This window comes from Mus caroli, unplaced genomic scaffold (assembly GCF_978045245.1).
Source record: "Mus caroli unplaced genomic scaffold, Mus_caroli_1 scaffold_4, whole genome shotgun sequence".
NCBI lineage: Eukaryota > Metazoa > Chordata > Mammalia > Rodentia > Muridae > Mus > Mus caroli.
In genome coordinates, this window is record NW_028227259.1 from 93,609,425 (window position 1) to 93,627,983 (window position 18,559).

The 18,559-nt window shown below is 43.3% G+C and overlaps 1 protein-coding gene across 2 annotated transcripts in view; it reads right to left on the reverse strand.

The window, feature by feature from the left end:
- Adamts3 (ADAM metallopeptidase with thrombospondin type 1 motif 3) overlaps nt 1-2,980 on the reverse strand; it is a 221,790-nt gene extending 218,810 nt beyond the window's left edge. For both annotated transcript variants that reach the window (XM_021162812.2, XM_021162810.2), the window contains exons 1-2: nt 2,446-2,980; nt 1,168-1,195 (exon numbers count right to left, since the gene is read on the reverse strand). In XM_021162812.2, the coding sequence (XP_021018471.1) occupies nt 1,168-1,195; nt 2,446-2,514 (97 nt within the window). In that variant the 5' untranslated portion in view covers nt 2,515-2,980. The remainder of the gene's footprint in view (nt 1-1,167; nt 1,196-2,445) is intronic.
- Between the last annotated feature and the right edge of the window lie 15,579 nt (nt 2,981-18,559).

Below are 18,559 nucleotides of genomic sequence, written 5' to 3' on the forward strand. Positions count from 1 at the left end.
ATTGGGAAATGGGCTTTCTTGAAGGAGGCGTGACACCAGGCTGGGCTTTTGTTTCAAAAGACTCATGCCATTCCAAGTTAGTCTGTCTCTTCCTTGTGGTTGTGTTTCAGGATTTGAGCTCTCAGCTAGTGCTCCAGCATCTGCCTGCCTGCCTGCCACCATCTTCTGACTTTGATGATATTGGACTCTAACCCTCTGCAACTATAAGCCCCAAATAAAACTCTTTCTTCTATAAGTTGCCTGATCATCGTGTCTCTTCACAGCAATTTGAAGTATCTAAAACAGTGGTTAAGAGCATGGGGTGCTCTTTTAGGGTACCCAAGTTCATCTCCCAGAACCCAGTGAATGAATGGTACAGTGGTGGATAACAACCATCTGTAACTCCAGTTCCAGAGGATCTGACGCCTCCTGGGGCACTACACACACATAAACAGACATAGGCAGGCAGAATGTGTCATGCACATAAAATGATGTTTAATATATGTATATAAGAATGTTGATTATACCCTGGCTTTCCAATGTGGCATTCAAAACACACACAATATATTAGGAAAAACTTCAAGAAGTGATTGTTGTCTTTGGAGTAACCTGTTACAAATCACTTCCTCTGAACTGCAGTTTCCTTACCAGTAAAATGGAAGTAATTAATAGCCCCATACACACAGCACCAGGTGCAAAAGGCCTTAATAGTATCTTTACATATTCAAAAATCCAAGAGCATAGACAACGGAAACTTAAGGAAAAACAAACTAACAACAAAAACAAATGTGACTTTTCTCTTCATCTTTTTTCCTTTTTCCTAGCATCCTGACAACCGTCTTCAGTTATAACTAAATTTGTTTCTCCTTATGTTACACAAGTTGAGGGTCTAACTTTATACATCTCTGGTGTTCCGACCCCACTGTAACTCTCCCAGTGCATAGCAGCAGCTTGCACCAAGTCAGTAATAAATTGATGGTCCAGAAGTGGAAGGTTGTTGACACCACCATAATTTAGCCCGAGGAACATACGACCCACCCACGGAAAGCAGAAGAATAGAAATGATTCCAGGCTATCCATTATTTAACCACTAATTAGAAAACTTTCAGAAACAGTTCTTTTGCTTGGCCTTAACTTTGTTCTCAGCTCACAGCTAGGATAAGAGTGACATTTGAGAAGGAGGCTTACCTATTTGCACCATTTCGTCAGTACCAGCCTGGAAAGGAGGGGTGGGGAGTAAGAAAAAGAAACAACGGTTACTGGGTTTCATCTTATCACGCTGCGTGGTTATTTCTACCATCAGTGCTTTTGGGGAACTGGCTAATCAGGAGACCCAGAGACTCGAATTGCTGCCTGAAGCCTGACCCCCGGTAGTTCCTAGAAGGCTCTTGTGACAGGAACATGAGCCAATTCTATGACTATGTGAGAGAGGGACTTGTTGGCCAGCTTTAATTTTAGTATCTCTGAAGAGAGTAAAATAGTGACCCTCAATGGCCTCTTTGGAAAACTCCAATACTAAGTCACACGAATCAGGAAGGGGGCGGGGGGGGGGCGTAGTCTACCAGGTGAGAAGTGGCCTGAATCCTAAGAATCAACTAGAGGAATGCCCCAGTCTTAAAGCCTCGTGGTAAGACCAAGCAAACCAGAGAGGCTACAAAAACTCACAGAAAAAAGCATGCACTGAGAGCCCACCGCTCCAGTGTGGATGTGATTTATTACAGAAGGCTCCCCAGCCTGAGCCTCCTTCAAGGGCCCTTCTGAGAACGTCAGCTTCACCTTGAGTCTCCACAGGGTGGGGGCAGGGCCGAAAGGCACCAGAGCTGCACTCAATTTAGCTTTAAAAAGAGGAGGAGTTCTGCAGAGGGGGAGGGGAAGAGGCGGCAGAAGCCTCCAGCTCTGGCTGCCCGCGGAAAAGGCGAGGGCAGGAAACGTCCCAGGCCCTCCCCAACTGTCAAACTGCAGCCCAGCCCCGGTCCTCCCAGGACACGTGTCTGCTGGGTAGCTCCGGGTCCTGCCTGAGGACTTCTTGAAACCTCTTATCCCTGGCCGCCCGCAGGAGCAGGGAGTCAGGAAGAGGGAGAGCCTGTGGGCTCCGAGATCCGCAACCCTAACTTCGCCAGAGCGCCCGGAGCGCCCTCGCGAAAAGGGGGGACAGCCTGATAGCCCCGCTAGGATGAGATCTGACTGCAGTCTCACACCTGGTTCGCTCCTGGTCGCCGCGGGCTAGGGAATCCCCAAGTGTGATGAGCCTAGGCTCCCTGGGGATGACTGTCCAACCTCCGGTGCAGTGAGCCCCCCAGGCCCCAGCCCCGCGCAGCGCCCGGCCCTCCACGCGCCGCCTCGGAACGCAGAAGATGCCCCAGAAGGGTGGCAGGAGGGGAGGAAGGGAGAGTGAAAGGGACGGAGGGGAGGAACTCTGTCGGGAAAAGGTTGAGTTTGAGTTTTTTATTATTATTTTCCACTTACTTGTCCATCAGCTGATGTCCTAACCTCTACCAGAGAGGCTGCTATCAACCAAAGTGACAGGAACACCATCACGAGTCGAGTGTACTTCGCAACTACTGGGCAAAGCAGCTACCCCAGCGCAAAGCACCCCAAAATAAGTTTCCTTTAAAAGCGCAAAGAAAATGGAAGGAGGAGTGGGGGGCGTGCAGAGCTTTAAAAAAATTATCTTGGGCTTTGCTCAATGAAAAGGCAACGTGAGCTGTGCGCCTGGCCCCGTGCCCTGTCGGTCCTTTCCACTTCACCTTCTCACCCTGTCCTCCCAAGCCGACAGTGAGGGAGCCAGAGGTGCTGCGAGCCGGGCAGAAGCTGACCCGAGCGGGGGAAGGGACCGGGGCGTCCCACTCTCTACCCCGGAGCTGCTTTTGCGAGGCTCTCGGAGCACCGTGGGCCGCCTAGGCTAAGCACGGAGACGGCTCGGGTCCCGGGAGCGCAGCGGCGGGGAGAAGTGGGAGCCGGAGCCCAGCGAGCGGGAGAAAGAGGCAGCGCGAGCCCTGGATCCTCCGCCGCACACGCAGTGGGGGCGGGAGGACGAGGGGAGGAGGCGGCCGCCTAGGAGGAGGGAGGAGTGGGCCGCTCGCCCGCTCCGGTTGCTCGCGGGCCCCGGGCCGTCTGCTCTCTGCCCGCGACCCGCCGGGCGCTAAAAAGGCGACCGTGTCACCCCCTCCCTCCTCCGGACGGCCCCTCCCGCCGCGCGCCCACGTCACCCGGGGCCCGCGCCCCCCCGGCGTAGGGTCAGGACTCGCACCGTCCCGGGGGCTGCGAAAGCGCCGCCTGGACCCCGCATCCCCTTGGTCTCCGTGATGGGACGAGGGGCGGGGAGGGTCCCAGGCGCGCCTCCCAGCCGGACTGGAGGAGGGAGGGGGAGGGTCCGCTCACCAGACCTGGGCTGGAGGAAATCACCTCCTCCAGCCATTCTCATCCCCACCCCACCCCCCACCCACCCAGGCAGAGTAAAGTCTCCTGAGAAAATCCCAAGGACCCAAGGACGTGGGGGATTTTCCCCTCCAGACACTCGTCCCCTCCCAGGCTTGTATGGGCCCGGGGGAGCGGGGGGCCTCTCTCAGCAAAGCTCTTGTTTATGCTTTATTCGTTTATATTAGTTTTCAAAGATACCGCGTTCCCTTTCTTGACTCGACCGGATGTTTCCGTTTATCACTAGAGTACACAGGCCTCGGGGTCTCTTGCTTACACCCAGATTAAGTTATCTTGTGGCTTCCGAGGTTTGCAGTTTTCTGGGACGAAAGGACAGCGACCTGGGAGTTGCTGGAATCCCAGACCTACCTCCCTGGGGTAGACCAGGGTGGCCTGGGGGTTGGGATTGGGGGAGGTGAGGAGGGAGTTCTCCTATCCTGGAGGACCACCCTCACCCAGGATCAGACCAGAGATTAATGAGGCTCACATTGAGGTGGAATTTTACCCGGAGATAGGGAAGTGGAGTCAAGTCCTTTTGGGGCAATCCTGTCAAGGTGTGGTTAATTTTGAATTTTGCTATATGACTTCATAAATTGTTTATTCCTAGAGAGCTAAAGAAAAGGCTGTCCTCTGGTTTATACATAGCACTAAGCTCATTGCTGTGTTGGCTCTGTCTTGTCGAAATCCTATACGGAGGACATTTACAGGAACGTATAGGAAGTGCCCTCATCTAGCAACAGAGTATATTAGGTTAATTAGTTAATTATTGCTTAGAAATTGGATTAGACCCTCAGGACTGAAGGACCTCTAAATTGACTTTCCCCTTCAATTGCAACCTGCAGCATCGTGGGCTGTCCTCGACTTGAGGTCTAGGGGTGAACTTCCTATCCTTTAAAGCAAATAAGCCTCATCGTGGCATAACTTAAAAACTCGACCATTGTATACAGGCAGGTCAAAGTACAGCGGAGGACAAACAGACCTGGGTTCTAGAACCCTCCCGTCCCAACAGCTATCTAGTTTTGGCAGGTCCTGGAATGCCATTTTTGTTTCTTCCCGTTTTAGGTATTTCTGTTTGAGAGCTTTTTCTAAAGCTCTCTGATCTCAAGTGTTGACAAATAATGTGTTGCCCTTGCCTCTATAGTGGTGTTTGTTGTCTGTCACTGAATGCTTTTTTTATACAACAAGCAATTCAGGGAACTTTCAGGGAAATGTGCTTCAGATCGTTTGGCCTAGACTCTGTTGTGTGTGTGTGTGTGTGTGTGTGTGTGTGTGTGTGTGTGTGTGTGGTGTTAATGTTGATCATTTGGAATTCCATTATTTGGTTTTGCCTGCCCTGCCTAAAACAACCCTGGTGTTTTCTGTCTGTTCCTTTTTCCTTTTCTCTAAGTTCTGTTTGGACTCCCTTGATTTCCCAACTCCTGAGTCATTCAGGACCTTCACTCTGACAAATGCTGATTTAAGCGCATGCCAGAAGATCTTTGTTTATCTGATTCAAAGGTGAGCTCTCATTAACAAGGTTCTCCCAACATAATCCAAGGCAGGGCTTCACAAACTATTCCCTGGTTTGTTTCATGTGTGTGTGTGTGTGTGTGTGTGTGTGTGTGTGTGTGTGTGTGTGTGTGTGGTGTGCAAATCTACCAGTCAACTAAAGTTTCTGAAATAAGCATAAAAAGAAAATGAATGATTTTTTTTTATTCCCCACTTCCTAGGGACATCATAAAAATCACATGACTACTGTAAACTGCCTAGCACTTTATTTAGAACATGGTAAGGTCTTATATTTATATTTAAGTAACATGAGGGCATTCCTGCAGATAGTTTACTGGAGTTAGTGAATTCCTGTCACAAATTGACCCTTCCAGCCTGCCTGGAATGAGCCCTCTCCCCTTCATAGGCCTCAACTGTAGCTATAATACTGGCTCTCACACATTCACCTGTCCAGGTAGATAAGAGCATTGTGTACAGGAGACCATATATTTAAAACACAAAACTACTAAGCACTTGGAGGTACCGTTTCTTTCAAAATGTCTCTCATTTATAAATAATTTCAACAGTTATCCAATGTTTCACCAATATCTAGCATAATTTCCGTCCAATGAGGGGTGCAGAATACTTTACTATACTCTAAACACATCCAAGTAGAAGAGTAGCCTACTTACCCTGACTAGTATGAAGTTATATTTTGGGTCTTGAGATATTTTTTGACACCTGTTTTTTGTTTGTTTGCTTGTGTTTTTTTGTTGTTGTTGTTGTTGTTGTTGTTTACATCTGCCCACTGCCCCATTCCCAGACATCTGCTCCCATATTCTTCTCCCCAAGTCCCCTTCTCTTCTCCTCTGAGTTGTTGGGGCCTCCCCTGGGCATTCCACACACACACATCCTGGCACATCAAGTCTCTGAGAGGCTAGGCGCAGTCTTTCCCACTGAGGCCAGTCAAGGCAGGCCAGCTAGAAGAACATATCCCACACACAGGCAACAGCTTTTGGGATAGTCCCTCACCCACCCCCACTTCAGTTGTTGGGAGACCCGCATGAAGACCAAGCTGCACATCTGCTGCATATGTGCAGGGGCCCCATGTATGTTCTTTGGTTGGTGCTCTAGCCTCTGAGTTGGAGCTCCAAGGGTGCAGGTTAGTTGACTTTGTTGGTCTTCCTGTGTGGTTCCTATCCCTTTCAGGGGCCTGCAATCCTTCTCCCTACTCTTCCATAAAAGTCCTCAAGCTCCATCCATTGTTTGACTATGGGTCTCTGCATCTGTCTTAGTCAGCTGCTAGGTGGAGCCTCTCAGAGGAGAGCCATGCTAGACTCCTGTCTGCAAGCATAACCGAGTATCATTAATAGTGTAGGGTTGGTGCTTGCCCATGGGATGGGGTCTCAAGTTGGGCCAGTTAGTGTTTGGCTATTCCCTCAGTCTCTGCTCCAGCTCCTGTCCCTGCATTTCTTGTAGACAGGATAAATTTTAGGTCAAAAGTTTTATGGGTAAGTTGGTGTCCCTATCACTCCACTGGGGTTCCTGCCTGTCTTAATCAACATCCCCGGTGATGGTTGGTTTTAATTACCAATTTAACACAATCTAAAGTCACCTGGGAAGAGGGATCATCTTGATAAAGTGGCTCATGGAGGTTGTTTGGGGGATTGTCTTCATTGTGTTAATTGATATTCTCCTTTATGTCCTGTTTTTTATTCTCAAGATTTTAGTCATCCATAAGCAACCCCAGCTTGTATATTCCAAACAGAAAAAGAACAATGTATATGTTTTAAATAATTTTCAGTACAGTATATGTCTATAATTATTGTTACTTGTTATTAATAGTTTCCCACTAGGCCTAGTTTTTGTATTTTCCACAACACAAAATTTGTAGTTCATTATTTCTTCAGTGTTTTGTTTACTTCTGGCTATGTACTTTCCAGACACTTTTATTATATCTAACTATTGCCAATCAATAATCATTAGATGACTCGTATTTCTGGTCAAAGAAGTTTGTAAAGTTCAGTACTCGCCTTTCTTCGGAGGGAAGATTGGAAGGTTACTGCAGCATAGGTGGCTAGATTTGTGTCTGTCTTCTCTAAATTCCAAGCTCCCCCAGGCACTGGTTCACTTTCTGCCTTATTCACTTTCTATCACCAGCTTCCAACAACTTCTATCATTATACATTTCCCCTTCCTCCAAAAGAACTCTACTCCAGGTCCCCCTAGCACAGAGGGTATTAGAGTAGGGGTTTGCCACTACAGGACAGTGAAGCTGCTTTACCTGATATCTCACCACTCTGCCTCCTGCATCCCCTTAGGACATGGGGCTTACAGCAGAACACAGAGATGATAGCAACTCACACACGAGCACATGCACACACACACACACACACACACACACACACACACAGCCTCTGTCCTCAATCTTCTTTCTTCTCTACCTTATAAAGTAATTACTTTTCACTCATGAATCAGTGCACAGTATGCATACACGACAATAAATATGTATTTCTGACCAAGGCATGACTTGGTATTGGTTAGCAGTTAGGATATTGAACCGCTTACTCAGAGGCCGACTCCTGGTTCATCACACATCAAGGTGGAATGCATGCTGAGTAGCTCTCAACTGCTTCCACTAAATAGAGTGAGCGGTGTGTTTGTTTGCTCTAGTACACATGATTGAGCTACATCTAGTCTGCTTCCCTTCTCATATATATTTTCAAAAGTCTATTTGAAAACAATCTAGAAACCAAAATTCAGGAAAATTCTGAGCACAGTGATCAAGAAACTTCCAATGGAAAGCCCTATGACGTCATCCGGTTCATGCTCTGGCTGGCCATTGAGCAACGCTGCCCTGAGGTCTTTTCCTTAGAGGAAAACAGTATCTTGAGAAGATAAATTTGAATGTCTGGGATTTCTTAATCACTTGCTTTTAGAATAATTCCACAAAGGAACAATTCCAGAGAAGTTCATTCCTCGTGTCCTTGACTTTCCTTCTCTCTCTCTCTTGAGTTGGAATTATTTCTTGCACCCAGAGCTTTGATTAATATGAGATTTCCTATGACAATTAAGATCACTAGCTATGCATATCTATGTATCCTCTATAGGAATTGGTATTGCTATCTCTCTTCTTCTTTTTTTTTTTTTTTAATGGTCTTTCTGTTTCTTTAAGCCTTCTAAAGGCTTTTTATTTCTTGGGAATTCTAAGTGGTAATGGAACATCATAGTCTTCTTAGGGCACCAGTTTAAAAAGAAACAAGAAAGCAACTAAAATATAAAAATCCTTCAAACGTTCATTGTAAGGGTCACAATCTAATTGCCATAAACTTTGTTAATGGAAAGGCATTTGAAATTACTGTCAGATTATTGGGATTGGTGTCATGGTTTTCTCGATGGTTCAAGAAACTCTAATAGAGTAGAAAACTGGAAAATAAGATATATATTTAGAACGATTAATTAGTAGTCTTATTCCCTTAGAGAGGCAGGGATTCAGTCAGAGACATGGCATTGTACCTTCCAAAACCACAGATATATGATAAATAATTATGTCAATCCACCAGCTCTAAATAACTGACTATATACAAACCTGCATGCCTTCTTCCTCTCATGTAGCTCTCAAATCAATATTGCAAACCATTTGGGAGATATCTCAAAAGCCCCAAACCTTTACATTATCTGTCATAGAAACTACAGTAGCAATCCCAATTTTCCACTGGATTTAAGGAACTTAATTAAAAGTGAGAAGAATCTCCTAGTAGTTATTGCTCATAAGTAATCCCTCATAGGTGGGTGTGGGTAAGCACAAGTCAGAAGTCGAATCAAGTGTTCAAAACAAGGTGACAGGGTTCTGGAGGGCTTTATTAAAATTACAGCTGAAATCATCATTTCATGGAAGGGCTGTTTCTGTTTAACAATGCCAATTGTGTAATGAGATTTCCTGTGGGTTTCTGAGACTCTCATAAAGACAACTCTTCAGGCTGTCAGAAGACAGACAAGGAGTCTCCAGGGGATTCGCCCAACAACTGTACACAGCAAACACAGTTCTGCAGGAAACATTCTGCTCACACAGCACTCACTGAAATCACATGTAAGAGTTGATTCTTTAATTACCTTCCCAAAGCCTCATTTACCCAATGTCTTGAAATGTTTTCCTAAATCTCCATAGAGCTGTATTGCTTTTATTGTTGTTGTTATTGTTGTTTTTAAGTTAATTTACTTGCTGAAACAATGAATACACCTCATTGAGTTATTGAAAGCCACCCCCAAATCTCTTTCCCAAATCAACTTCCATATAAGATCAGTTCTTCAGCCCTTATGATATTATAAGTCTTCATTAGGATAGCAATGAACTTTTCCCAGACTAGAACCAGGAGTAATTAGCATAGAGGAGATGGGCAGCCCAAAACAATCCACTGAAGAAAAAACAAAGTCAGTTACAAAATCAACTGTCCGCCCTGGACCATCTCTTTAGAGGAAAACAACCCACAATGTTAACATCTAGCATTTTAGAAAGACAGACACACCGAAAATCAAAGCCTGAACCGTGTGATCTAGAATGTTTCCCCTTTTAAACCTGCACTGATCCTCAGCCAGATGACAGCAGATACAAGTGAGCTAGCCATGTTTCTCTTCAGTTACCTAATGGCAAAGAGTCATTGACGGTGAAGAACTAAATAAAATGTCTAAGGTTTATGTTTAAGATCTGTGCATTCTGTTATCTATTTTAACACTACACGAAAAATGCCAGAGCTACCACTGATCTGGCCAACAGCATTGTATGTGCTTGGTAGAGAAGGTTCGAATGGGAAAATGTAGAGCTATTATTTAATTTCCCTATGTTTTACCAACATTTCAGAAAGAACTTTTGCCTCCCGTGTAACAGCATAGAACCAAATATTCAAGCAACAAAATGGCGCTTCTAACCCGACTGGGAAAACGTATAACAAAGAACTTATTCTCTAGTTTGAGTCACTTTTACAAGATTCCGCTCTATTTACAGCCTAAGGAAGTGATACCGACCTACACACTTCTTCAGCCAATCCTCAGATTGTAGCCTTCATCACCCAAAAAGAGTTCCAGCGTTTGAACTGGGGGCCTGTTTTGTGGCGCTCGTCCTAAAAACATATGCCGCCATTTACTAGGTGGTTGTCTTCCTCCGATCAGATCAGAAGAAATGCTAGATTCCTAAGAACAGTCGACCCTTTTGGTTGTGAGCCTAGCCTTTAACGGCTGAGCCATGGAAAGAGAGGCCCATTGGTCTTGCAAACTTTAGATGCTTCAGTACAGGGGAACGCCAGGGCCAAGAAGTGGGAGTGGGTGGGTAGGGGAGTGGGGGGAGGGTATGGGAGACTTTTGACATAGCATTGGAAATGGAAATGAGGAAAATACCTAATTAAAAAAATTAAAAAAAAAAAAAAAAGAACAGTCGACCTTGTAGACCTTGTAGGGGGTAGGCGGTCAAAGCTCCCATGGAGCTCCCAGCCATTCAAATCCCACCAGACTACTGTGGAAGGAAGTTTGGCATCTCTTTTCTGGGAAGCTTTAAGGACAAGTCAGTCTACACAGAGGGCCCTAAGCAATGGGCAACCCCGTGTGCTGTTTTACTCTGTAATACAGGCTGATTTGGGTTTAGTGAGCTTGGGGGTTAATTCCAACAAGGTCACAAGCGGTATTGAGGTCTCTGTTCCTCAGAAAACACTTCGAGTGGCAGGACCAGAGGATGCACTGTTCACAGATAATTGCAGAAAATAGGAACCACCTGACATTTTTAAGAGTCAAGCATGAACTGCTTAGAATAACAGCTAATGTTTTTTCCCGATTTCTTACTAAATACCCGTGATATATGATCGGCATAAAAATCAGAACTGTGAAGAAATGAGTCTGGAAGAGCGGCTCTGACATTATTTAGGAAACTACTTTTTTTTTCTTTTTTGAATCACTGAGCTGTGTATTTTTTTTATACAGTGAACACTTTATAAAGCCAGTTTATAAACTGTTAATTATTAATATTTTAAAAAACAAATCACAGTCTGCAATCTACAATTCCTGCAAGAATGTTTGTTGTTCACTGGACAAAACGACAGGCACTTAGGGGTGCTGCTTTTGGGAGTGGCTTAGGTAGTGAGAGCCTCTGAATTCAGCACTAAGCTACAATTTGCTGTCCGTTCCATTAGCAGTTCATCCAAACTGAGTTAAAGTTCAAGGACCTGACTGGAGTTATTTATTTAAAAAAAGGAAAGGAAACCGAAAGGACCATTTCACTGAAGCTTTTATTGAAAAAAAAAAATTACCTTAAGACTCTCATGAGTTCCATATCATGAGGGACTTAGGTTAATTACAAAAGCACTTGATTGATACACAAATGTAACTCTTAGGGAACTGTAACAGTCTAACCAATGTTTTCAGGCAACATAGACTGAGCAACTGGGCATCTGTTCCAAGTGGTGTATATATATATATATATATATATATATATATATATATATATTCATGCAATAGGATCTCTTTAAGTCTTATGTATAAAAATATCCTATTAATCTCTCTGACCACACTAGAAGAATGCACTTCATTCATCCTGGGATAGATATAATCTTTATCAAGAACTCAATGTATAGAAGACCCAACGCCCCTTGATGCAGCTGATATTCATTTTGCGTTTCCTGTTACACCTGTGAGATTGTTCCTCCCTATCCAAGTCACTTCAGGCAGCCAGAGAAATAAATGCCCTATGTATAGCATGTCCTTATCCCCTTGTCTCCCAGGAGCTTAAGGGTAAGTAAGCAAGTGACTCTGGCAGGAGAGATAGATGCTATAGGTTTTCTGAAGACTTGGGAAGGGGGAGGGGTGTCCATTGGGATAGTTGGGCATTGGAGAGAGAGGGCTGCTGGTATACCTGAAGAGTCTCAGCCCGTATCCATGCCTCACCACAATCCAGAAAAGTTTAGGCACAAGTTGCCTACACTGCCCAAGCCTGGGGAGGCTACCCTCAGGCTTTTAATGAATGGGAAATTCTAGGGAGACAGTACAAGTAACTGAGATGAATGCTTGGTAGGCTCAGAACTTGAAGATGGTTTGGGATTAAATAAAGCAAAGCAAAGCAAAGATAAACTCTGATGTGTTCAATTGAAGTGTAAAATTGGTCCAGGTCCATAGTGCCCTTCACTATTTATTACAACAACAGGGGGCGCTAAGTTGGGACGTATTATTTGTTGAGAAAAAGCAAGCGCCTATCATGGACAGAAAATCCAGGTGTATTGTGTCTCCTGGTGAGTGTAACCACAAACTGTCCCTTGCTTGGCACTAGAGACTGTAAGTCTCTTCAAACTGGCTAAGAGAATGGTGCCTTCTGGTTGGGTTTGGATTTACTTCTTTGTATCATTCTTTAAGCTTGGCTGAGCACTTAGGTGAGTCGCAGAATTTCTTGTCTTGTCTATCAACACTGCTTTAGTGACCAAATTTTATTACTTGCAACTGTAAATGTTCACAGCTACCTCTAAGAAAACCACAATAAGCCTCACTAATATGTGCTATTAATATGCATGGATAGGGGAGGAGAGCAGGAGAAAAAAGTAACCATCAAATGAATTTTCTAGAATTCTAGCAGTAGTTTTGCTGATGCTGTTGTTCCTTTTCTTCTCATTCCTCCCCTTCTTCTTTCTCCTCTTCCTCCTTCTCCTCCTCTCCTTTCTTCTCCTCTTCTTCTTCCTCCCCTTCCCACTTCCTCTTTCTCTGCTTCCTACTTCTTTCCCTCCTCATCCTCTCTGGTTTTCTAAGGAAGAATTCAAAATACTTAGCCCTACAGCACGCTTACCTAAAACCACTCTGCCCTGAGTTGTGTCACAGGCAGGCCACATTAAATTCTAGTTGGTGGGAAGCATCGGTTAATTTTGTATCAGAGACCCAGGTGAAAGACAAATCTTTCTGTGGGGGGAAGCAGAGGCTCGGTCACCAAGGCTGTTCATAAGGAATGATTTTCACTAAGATATGGCCACCAGGAAATACCTTACTTTCTCAGTAAGTTTCTTTCACATGTGTTTTACATGCGGAGAATGTCAACCAAGTGTGCATAAACAAAAGCCCACTGCTCACAAGGAAAAAGAATACAAAAACATCAGTGGCAGATTAATCAGCACCTAAACAAAATAGTCAGCAATCTAGGCACAATTCAGTAACACAAACTGTGTATCCAAATGTACTGAGATGCTACAGTTTGTTTTTAAGGATGTTGTAGATTTACTAGACTACAGAAACAGAAATATTGCTAAATATTTTCTCCTTAATGTCTGCAACTTTAAACGTGGAATGTTGGACTGGGAGGTGACCCAAAGGATAAAGTCTTGCTGCACAAACATAAGGCCTGGAGCTTGGATTCCAGGGCTCATGTAACGTTAAACACAGGCACAGATCTGTCCATCCCAGTGCTTCTACAGCAAGACGGGACATATATAGGAGAGTCCCTCTAAAAGATCACAGGTCAGCTAGCATGGCATATGGAGCAGCAACCAGGAAATGACTGCACTGAAGTGGAAGGTGAGAGCTATGCCCAAGATCCTCTGGCCTCCACACTCATGCACCTGCACACACACATACAAACAGGTTCATGTGCACTCATATGTGTGTGAGTGTATGTATGCAACACACACACACACACACACACACACACACACACACAGTTCTAAAAAACTTATTTTAACTAGAGAAAACTAAGAGTGACCAAATCAGCCATGTGTATGAGAGTGAGCCATCTCAGGCAGTTTTCTGAAATGCATTAATGTCAGTAAAACATTCTGAATTACCACAGTGCTGTGAGAATACAGCTCCTTTCTAGTCAGGGATCCTGGGCAAACAAAACAATGACCTTATACATCATGCAAAGCACGGGCTGCTCAACTGGCTAAGTAATAAAAATATCCGGGTATGCAGCATCAATTTATCTCAATGAATAGAGCTTTCAGGAAAGCCGTGAGAACTCTGAAGATAGCATCTAATCCAAACCCATTTTCTCCCAGTCCCCTTTGGAGGACATGTGTTTCCCAGTCAAAACAGCTACCTCTCTCCATGCAGGAGAGAGGGTCATGGGAAGTCTCACCTTTGTTAGTTAACCACACTGGAAATCCATTTACCAAATTTATGGTGTAATGTGTGTGGTGTACTCTTATTTTTAAACTTCTATGGAATATTGCACACACATACATGCAACAATGTAATATCATGCTAATGTCTTAACTAATTCACCACTACAACATGTCCTGATTACAGTCCACTGAAAGAAGCCACAGTGAGGATTCAACTCCACCTGGAACCTATAGGCAAGAGCTGATACAAAGTGCAAAGGCCATGAAGAAATGCTGCTCACTGGCTTGCTTCCTATGGCTTGCTCAACCTGCTTTTTTATAGCACCCAGGACCACCAGCCCAGGACTGGCACCACTCACAATAGGCTGATCTGGCCCTATCAATTGCTAATTAAGAAAATGCCCTACAGGCTTGCCTATAACCCAATCTTATAGAGGCATTTTCTCAATTGAAGTGCCTTCCTCTAAGGTAACTCTAACATGCATCAAATTCCAATATATATATATAACAGCGAGGAAAAATACACAGCTCAAGAAACCACAGAGTCATAATAATTAAAATCAAATAGCTAGTTGTTTGTATTTCTATCTCCTAACAGTATAGCATCACATACCTAAGAACACAGCAACACACATAATGTGTGTGTACACATACACATGAGAGAGACAGGAGGGGAGACTCTAGCATTTGCATTTTGATCTCAGTAGCATTCAAATATATTGAGATACCTTCCAGGGGTGGGGGAGCTTAAGCCATCTTAGCTATATATACTTCAAAACAAACAAGCAAACAAGACAAAAAAGAAGAGCAGGAACCTCACCCACACACTGCAACAGCACTAGAAACTTAGCACTTACTTGTAGAGAATTATATCACCACACAATTCAAGAACATGCATTAGATCCTATCATGGGAATTTTTTTTTTCTACTTATCTTTTGAGAACCTTAGTGAATTTTTGCCCTAGACCCATTTCCGATCTTTAAAATTATTCTTATTAAGAGTTATTATTCCTAGTGAGTTGTGGGTGTTAAAGACACCTGTGTGGAATCTAAATGGATTCCACATAAAAATCGAGTCTCCAGGCTGATACATCAAGCTCTCTACCCACTGAACCATCTCGCCAGCCCGACCTCTTAAGCCTTATTTATACTTTCACTGCAATTATAAATTATGACTCATTTGTGATTCTGTTGTTCTTGTGAATTTGATGTTTTCCTCTTATCTTTTTAACTGGTTACAGCCTAGAGCAGTTTGCAGCTCTATCTTACTTCCCAGCAGCTCCAGTCCTCTGTCTGTATCTCATCTGGTCCAGGAGGAGGACTTATAATGGCAGCACGGGCATCTCTCACAGCCTGTTCTCAGAGACCAGTCTTCTCATGTCTGCAGGGTTGAGAAGCCTGCTTCATAAATTCCCAGCACTAAGTCACTCTTACTTCTCGGTACAACTCCTTCTCCATAAAATCCTGTTGTATTAAATTTTGCCAGCCTCTAATTTAGAATGTTCATATTGTCCTAAGAGAGGGGAAGTGCAATGTTTTGTCCTTTGTTGAGTGTGTTTATTTAGATTCTGGTACCTGAACCAGGTTTCATTACCTCTTCACACTCTTTGTTCCATGGAAGGGTTTTTTTGTTTTTTGGGTTTTTTGTTTGTTTGTTTTGTTTTTTTTTTAAACTTCACTTGAAAAACAATTTGGACCGCAGTCTTAAAGAACAGCACATAATTTTAATTATTTCTTTGATCATTGATTAACTGAAATAATCTTTTTAATTATTTTATATACCTTACTAATTTATATTTTGTCTAAGATAGTACATCATTAACATTTTTACTGCTATTGATGTAGTGCTAAGTAATAATTTCTTATGTTTTAAAATTATAGCCATGTCATTACACTGTCTCCTAATTCTTTTTTTGTTGTTGTTGTTGCCTTTTAGTTAGATTTGCTAGCATTTTATATCTCTTTTATACTTCTTAAAGAATTTTTTTTGGCTTATATGATAGGATATTCATCTTTAAGTCTGCAGTTGATATGGCTAAGTGACTATGGTTTGTCCCCTCTAAAACTCATGGAATCTTATCTCAGTGTAGCCACAGTGAGAGACAAGAAACTGTGAGACAGGCTTAGGTCCAGGAGCATCAATGCCTTTCTAGAGGGAGTCAGCCAGTTCTCCTGAGAGTAGTGCAGTTGCTGTAAGAATGGGCTGTTACAAGGCAAGGCCACCCCTCATCTGTTTTCCTTCTGCATGTCCCAGGCCACTGTCTGTATGAAACTTTTTAGGAGAACTTTACCAGATGCAGTGGCTAAAGCTTGGACTTCCATCCTATAGCTAGAACGGAGTAAAATATTGTCCTTCCCATGATAAATTACTTGATCTTGGGTACCGTATTATAGTAAGATATTTTTTTTAAAAGTTCAAGATATTTATCTTTCTTATACATTACTGTCTTATCTCTTTTCCTCAAATTTGACTGCTCAATTTTGAGTGTTTGGGGGACATTCTTTAACATTTATTTTCAGCCATTCATGTTTAGTGATATAAACCTACAATCATTAATTTAAAAAAAAATGACTGGCTATTCACTGTAAACTTAGAATGTTCTGAGTAATCTCTAAGCTATCTGGAAATGTTCTCTTCCCTTTATGGGTTGCTTACACGTTACTTGATTTATTTCCTTTAAACACGTGCTGTTAATTTCTCCTTTTCTACATTGATTTTTGCCTCATTCTCAGTTTCATACTTTCTTGAACTCAGTAAGATCTGACTTGTCAATCATGTCACTGGCTGTCAGGTGCCCCTGTTGTGTGTGCTCAGCTTCTTGCTTCTGGTGCCTGTTAGCTTAGCTTTCGCAGTTTTGTCTTGGTTTCTCTTTATTTGGAATCTGGAAATTGGGAAGCTGCTGAGCATGTAGAACTACAAAATTTCAATTTTGCTATAATAAGACAAGCAGTCTTCCCTGCACTGTTTCTTACATTGTTTTGTTTTGTTTTGTTTTGTTTTGTTTTGTTTTGTTTTGTTTTGTTTTTTGGTTGTTTTGTTTTGTTTTGTTTTATTCTTCTTAACTCACCTTTAAGTTTTCCTTAGACAACAGCCAACTCTCATAGTGGTAAGAAGCCACCAAGGACAGTCAGTGTAGATCTCTGTTCAAGTCGTTGCAGCATAAAAGCATGTAAGTATGAAAATTTGAGATTTGCCGTGATCATACTTTGCTGGTTAAGACATCCAGTGGCCTAGGGAGGAAAAGGAAATATCTGCAGCCAAAGACAGCACGCTGCAGTCAGGAATGAGCTGGCATTGCGCCACGTTCTCTGGCTGGCACAGTTGTATTTGTTAGGAACCACAAAGAGGAGGCCCTAGTAGGCCAACTCGGCAGAGAATTAACAGCGGCACCTTGGGCATCTCCACTTGCCCTGGCTTCCTGGAACGAATGGTGTTTCCCAGAAGCAGATCATCGGATCCACATTCTTCCTACCCCCAACTTTGATTGAGAGAGAAATTGAAAGAGCTGGTGCCTTACCATGCAGATCCACACAGGCTCTGTGCACAGACTCCCTGCCTGTCATGTACAGAAGATGGCCCAGACACCCATTTGTTCGTATGGACCATATTCATCAAAGCCAACAGAAAACCTTTCAAGTCCTCTGTGTGGTAGTCACTGTCCTGGTTTATAGACTGAATCCAAGATACTCCTTACTCTTACATAGCAGTTGTTCTCTGTCATACCTGCTGAATAAGGTATGACTTTATAACTCTTTTTAAAGTGTGTTTCATAACCCTTCTTCAGGGCTAATGTGCCTTCTGGTGACATTCTAGGATACAGCCTTTAGCTTTCTGCTCTATGTGTACCTCTAGTTGTAATGTTTCTATAAACAGTGGTTAAGAACCTGGTCAGTTTGTCCACTGACATCTGGGAAACTGCTAGCGTCCCTTTGGTCCATGAGCAGAAGAAACGTCACATGGAAGTGTTTGCTGTCTTCACATTTTCCCGTCTCCGAGCAGCTTCCAAAACAGCTGCCAAGAGAAGCTTTCCCCAGTGTTGCTGAGGTCCCACTAGGCCTTTGGATTTAGAGAGGCCATTTTGCTCTATATGGATTAACAGTAATACATTCAACCACAATGTACACAGAACAACCGTACTTTACACATAAAGTGCCTGTTATTCTGGTGAGTTGTTGTTTTACAAAGGGTACAATGGCATCTGTACACGGGCACTGTTAAATAACATTGCTGTAAAGGGTCTGGATCTTCTTCCTAGTTCAAGGCAGTGTAAAGAGGAAAGAACGAGTGCAATGGTCTCATGTAGAACTGTAAAAACACGTTGGGGAAATGGATGGTCCAGGGTCTCTCAAAAGAAACCACTAGAAGGTCTTTCTACATTCTCTTTTATGTTTCCTACTCCTTTTGAAAGAACTATCCCTTCCAACGTATCCCTAAGACTCTTATACAAAGGAAACATTCCTGTGAATGTAATACCTAATGAGAAATTACCTCACTTAGCTTGAGATATAACTGATATATAGGCAGTGCCATTGTCACATAGAATTCAGAAATTCAATCCAATGGTTGGCTGTGAGTGTCTGCATCTGTATTGGGATAATCTTGATTTTGTTTTGCTTTG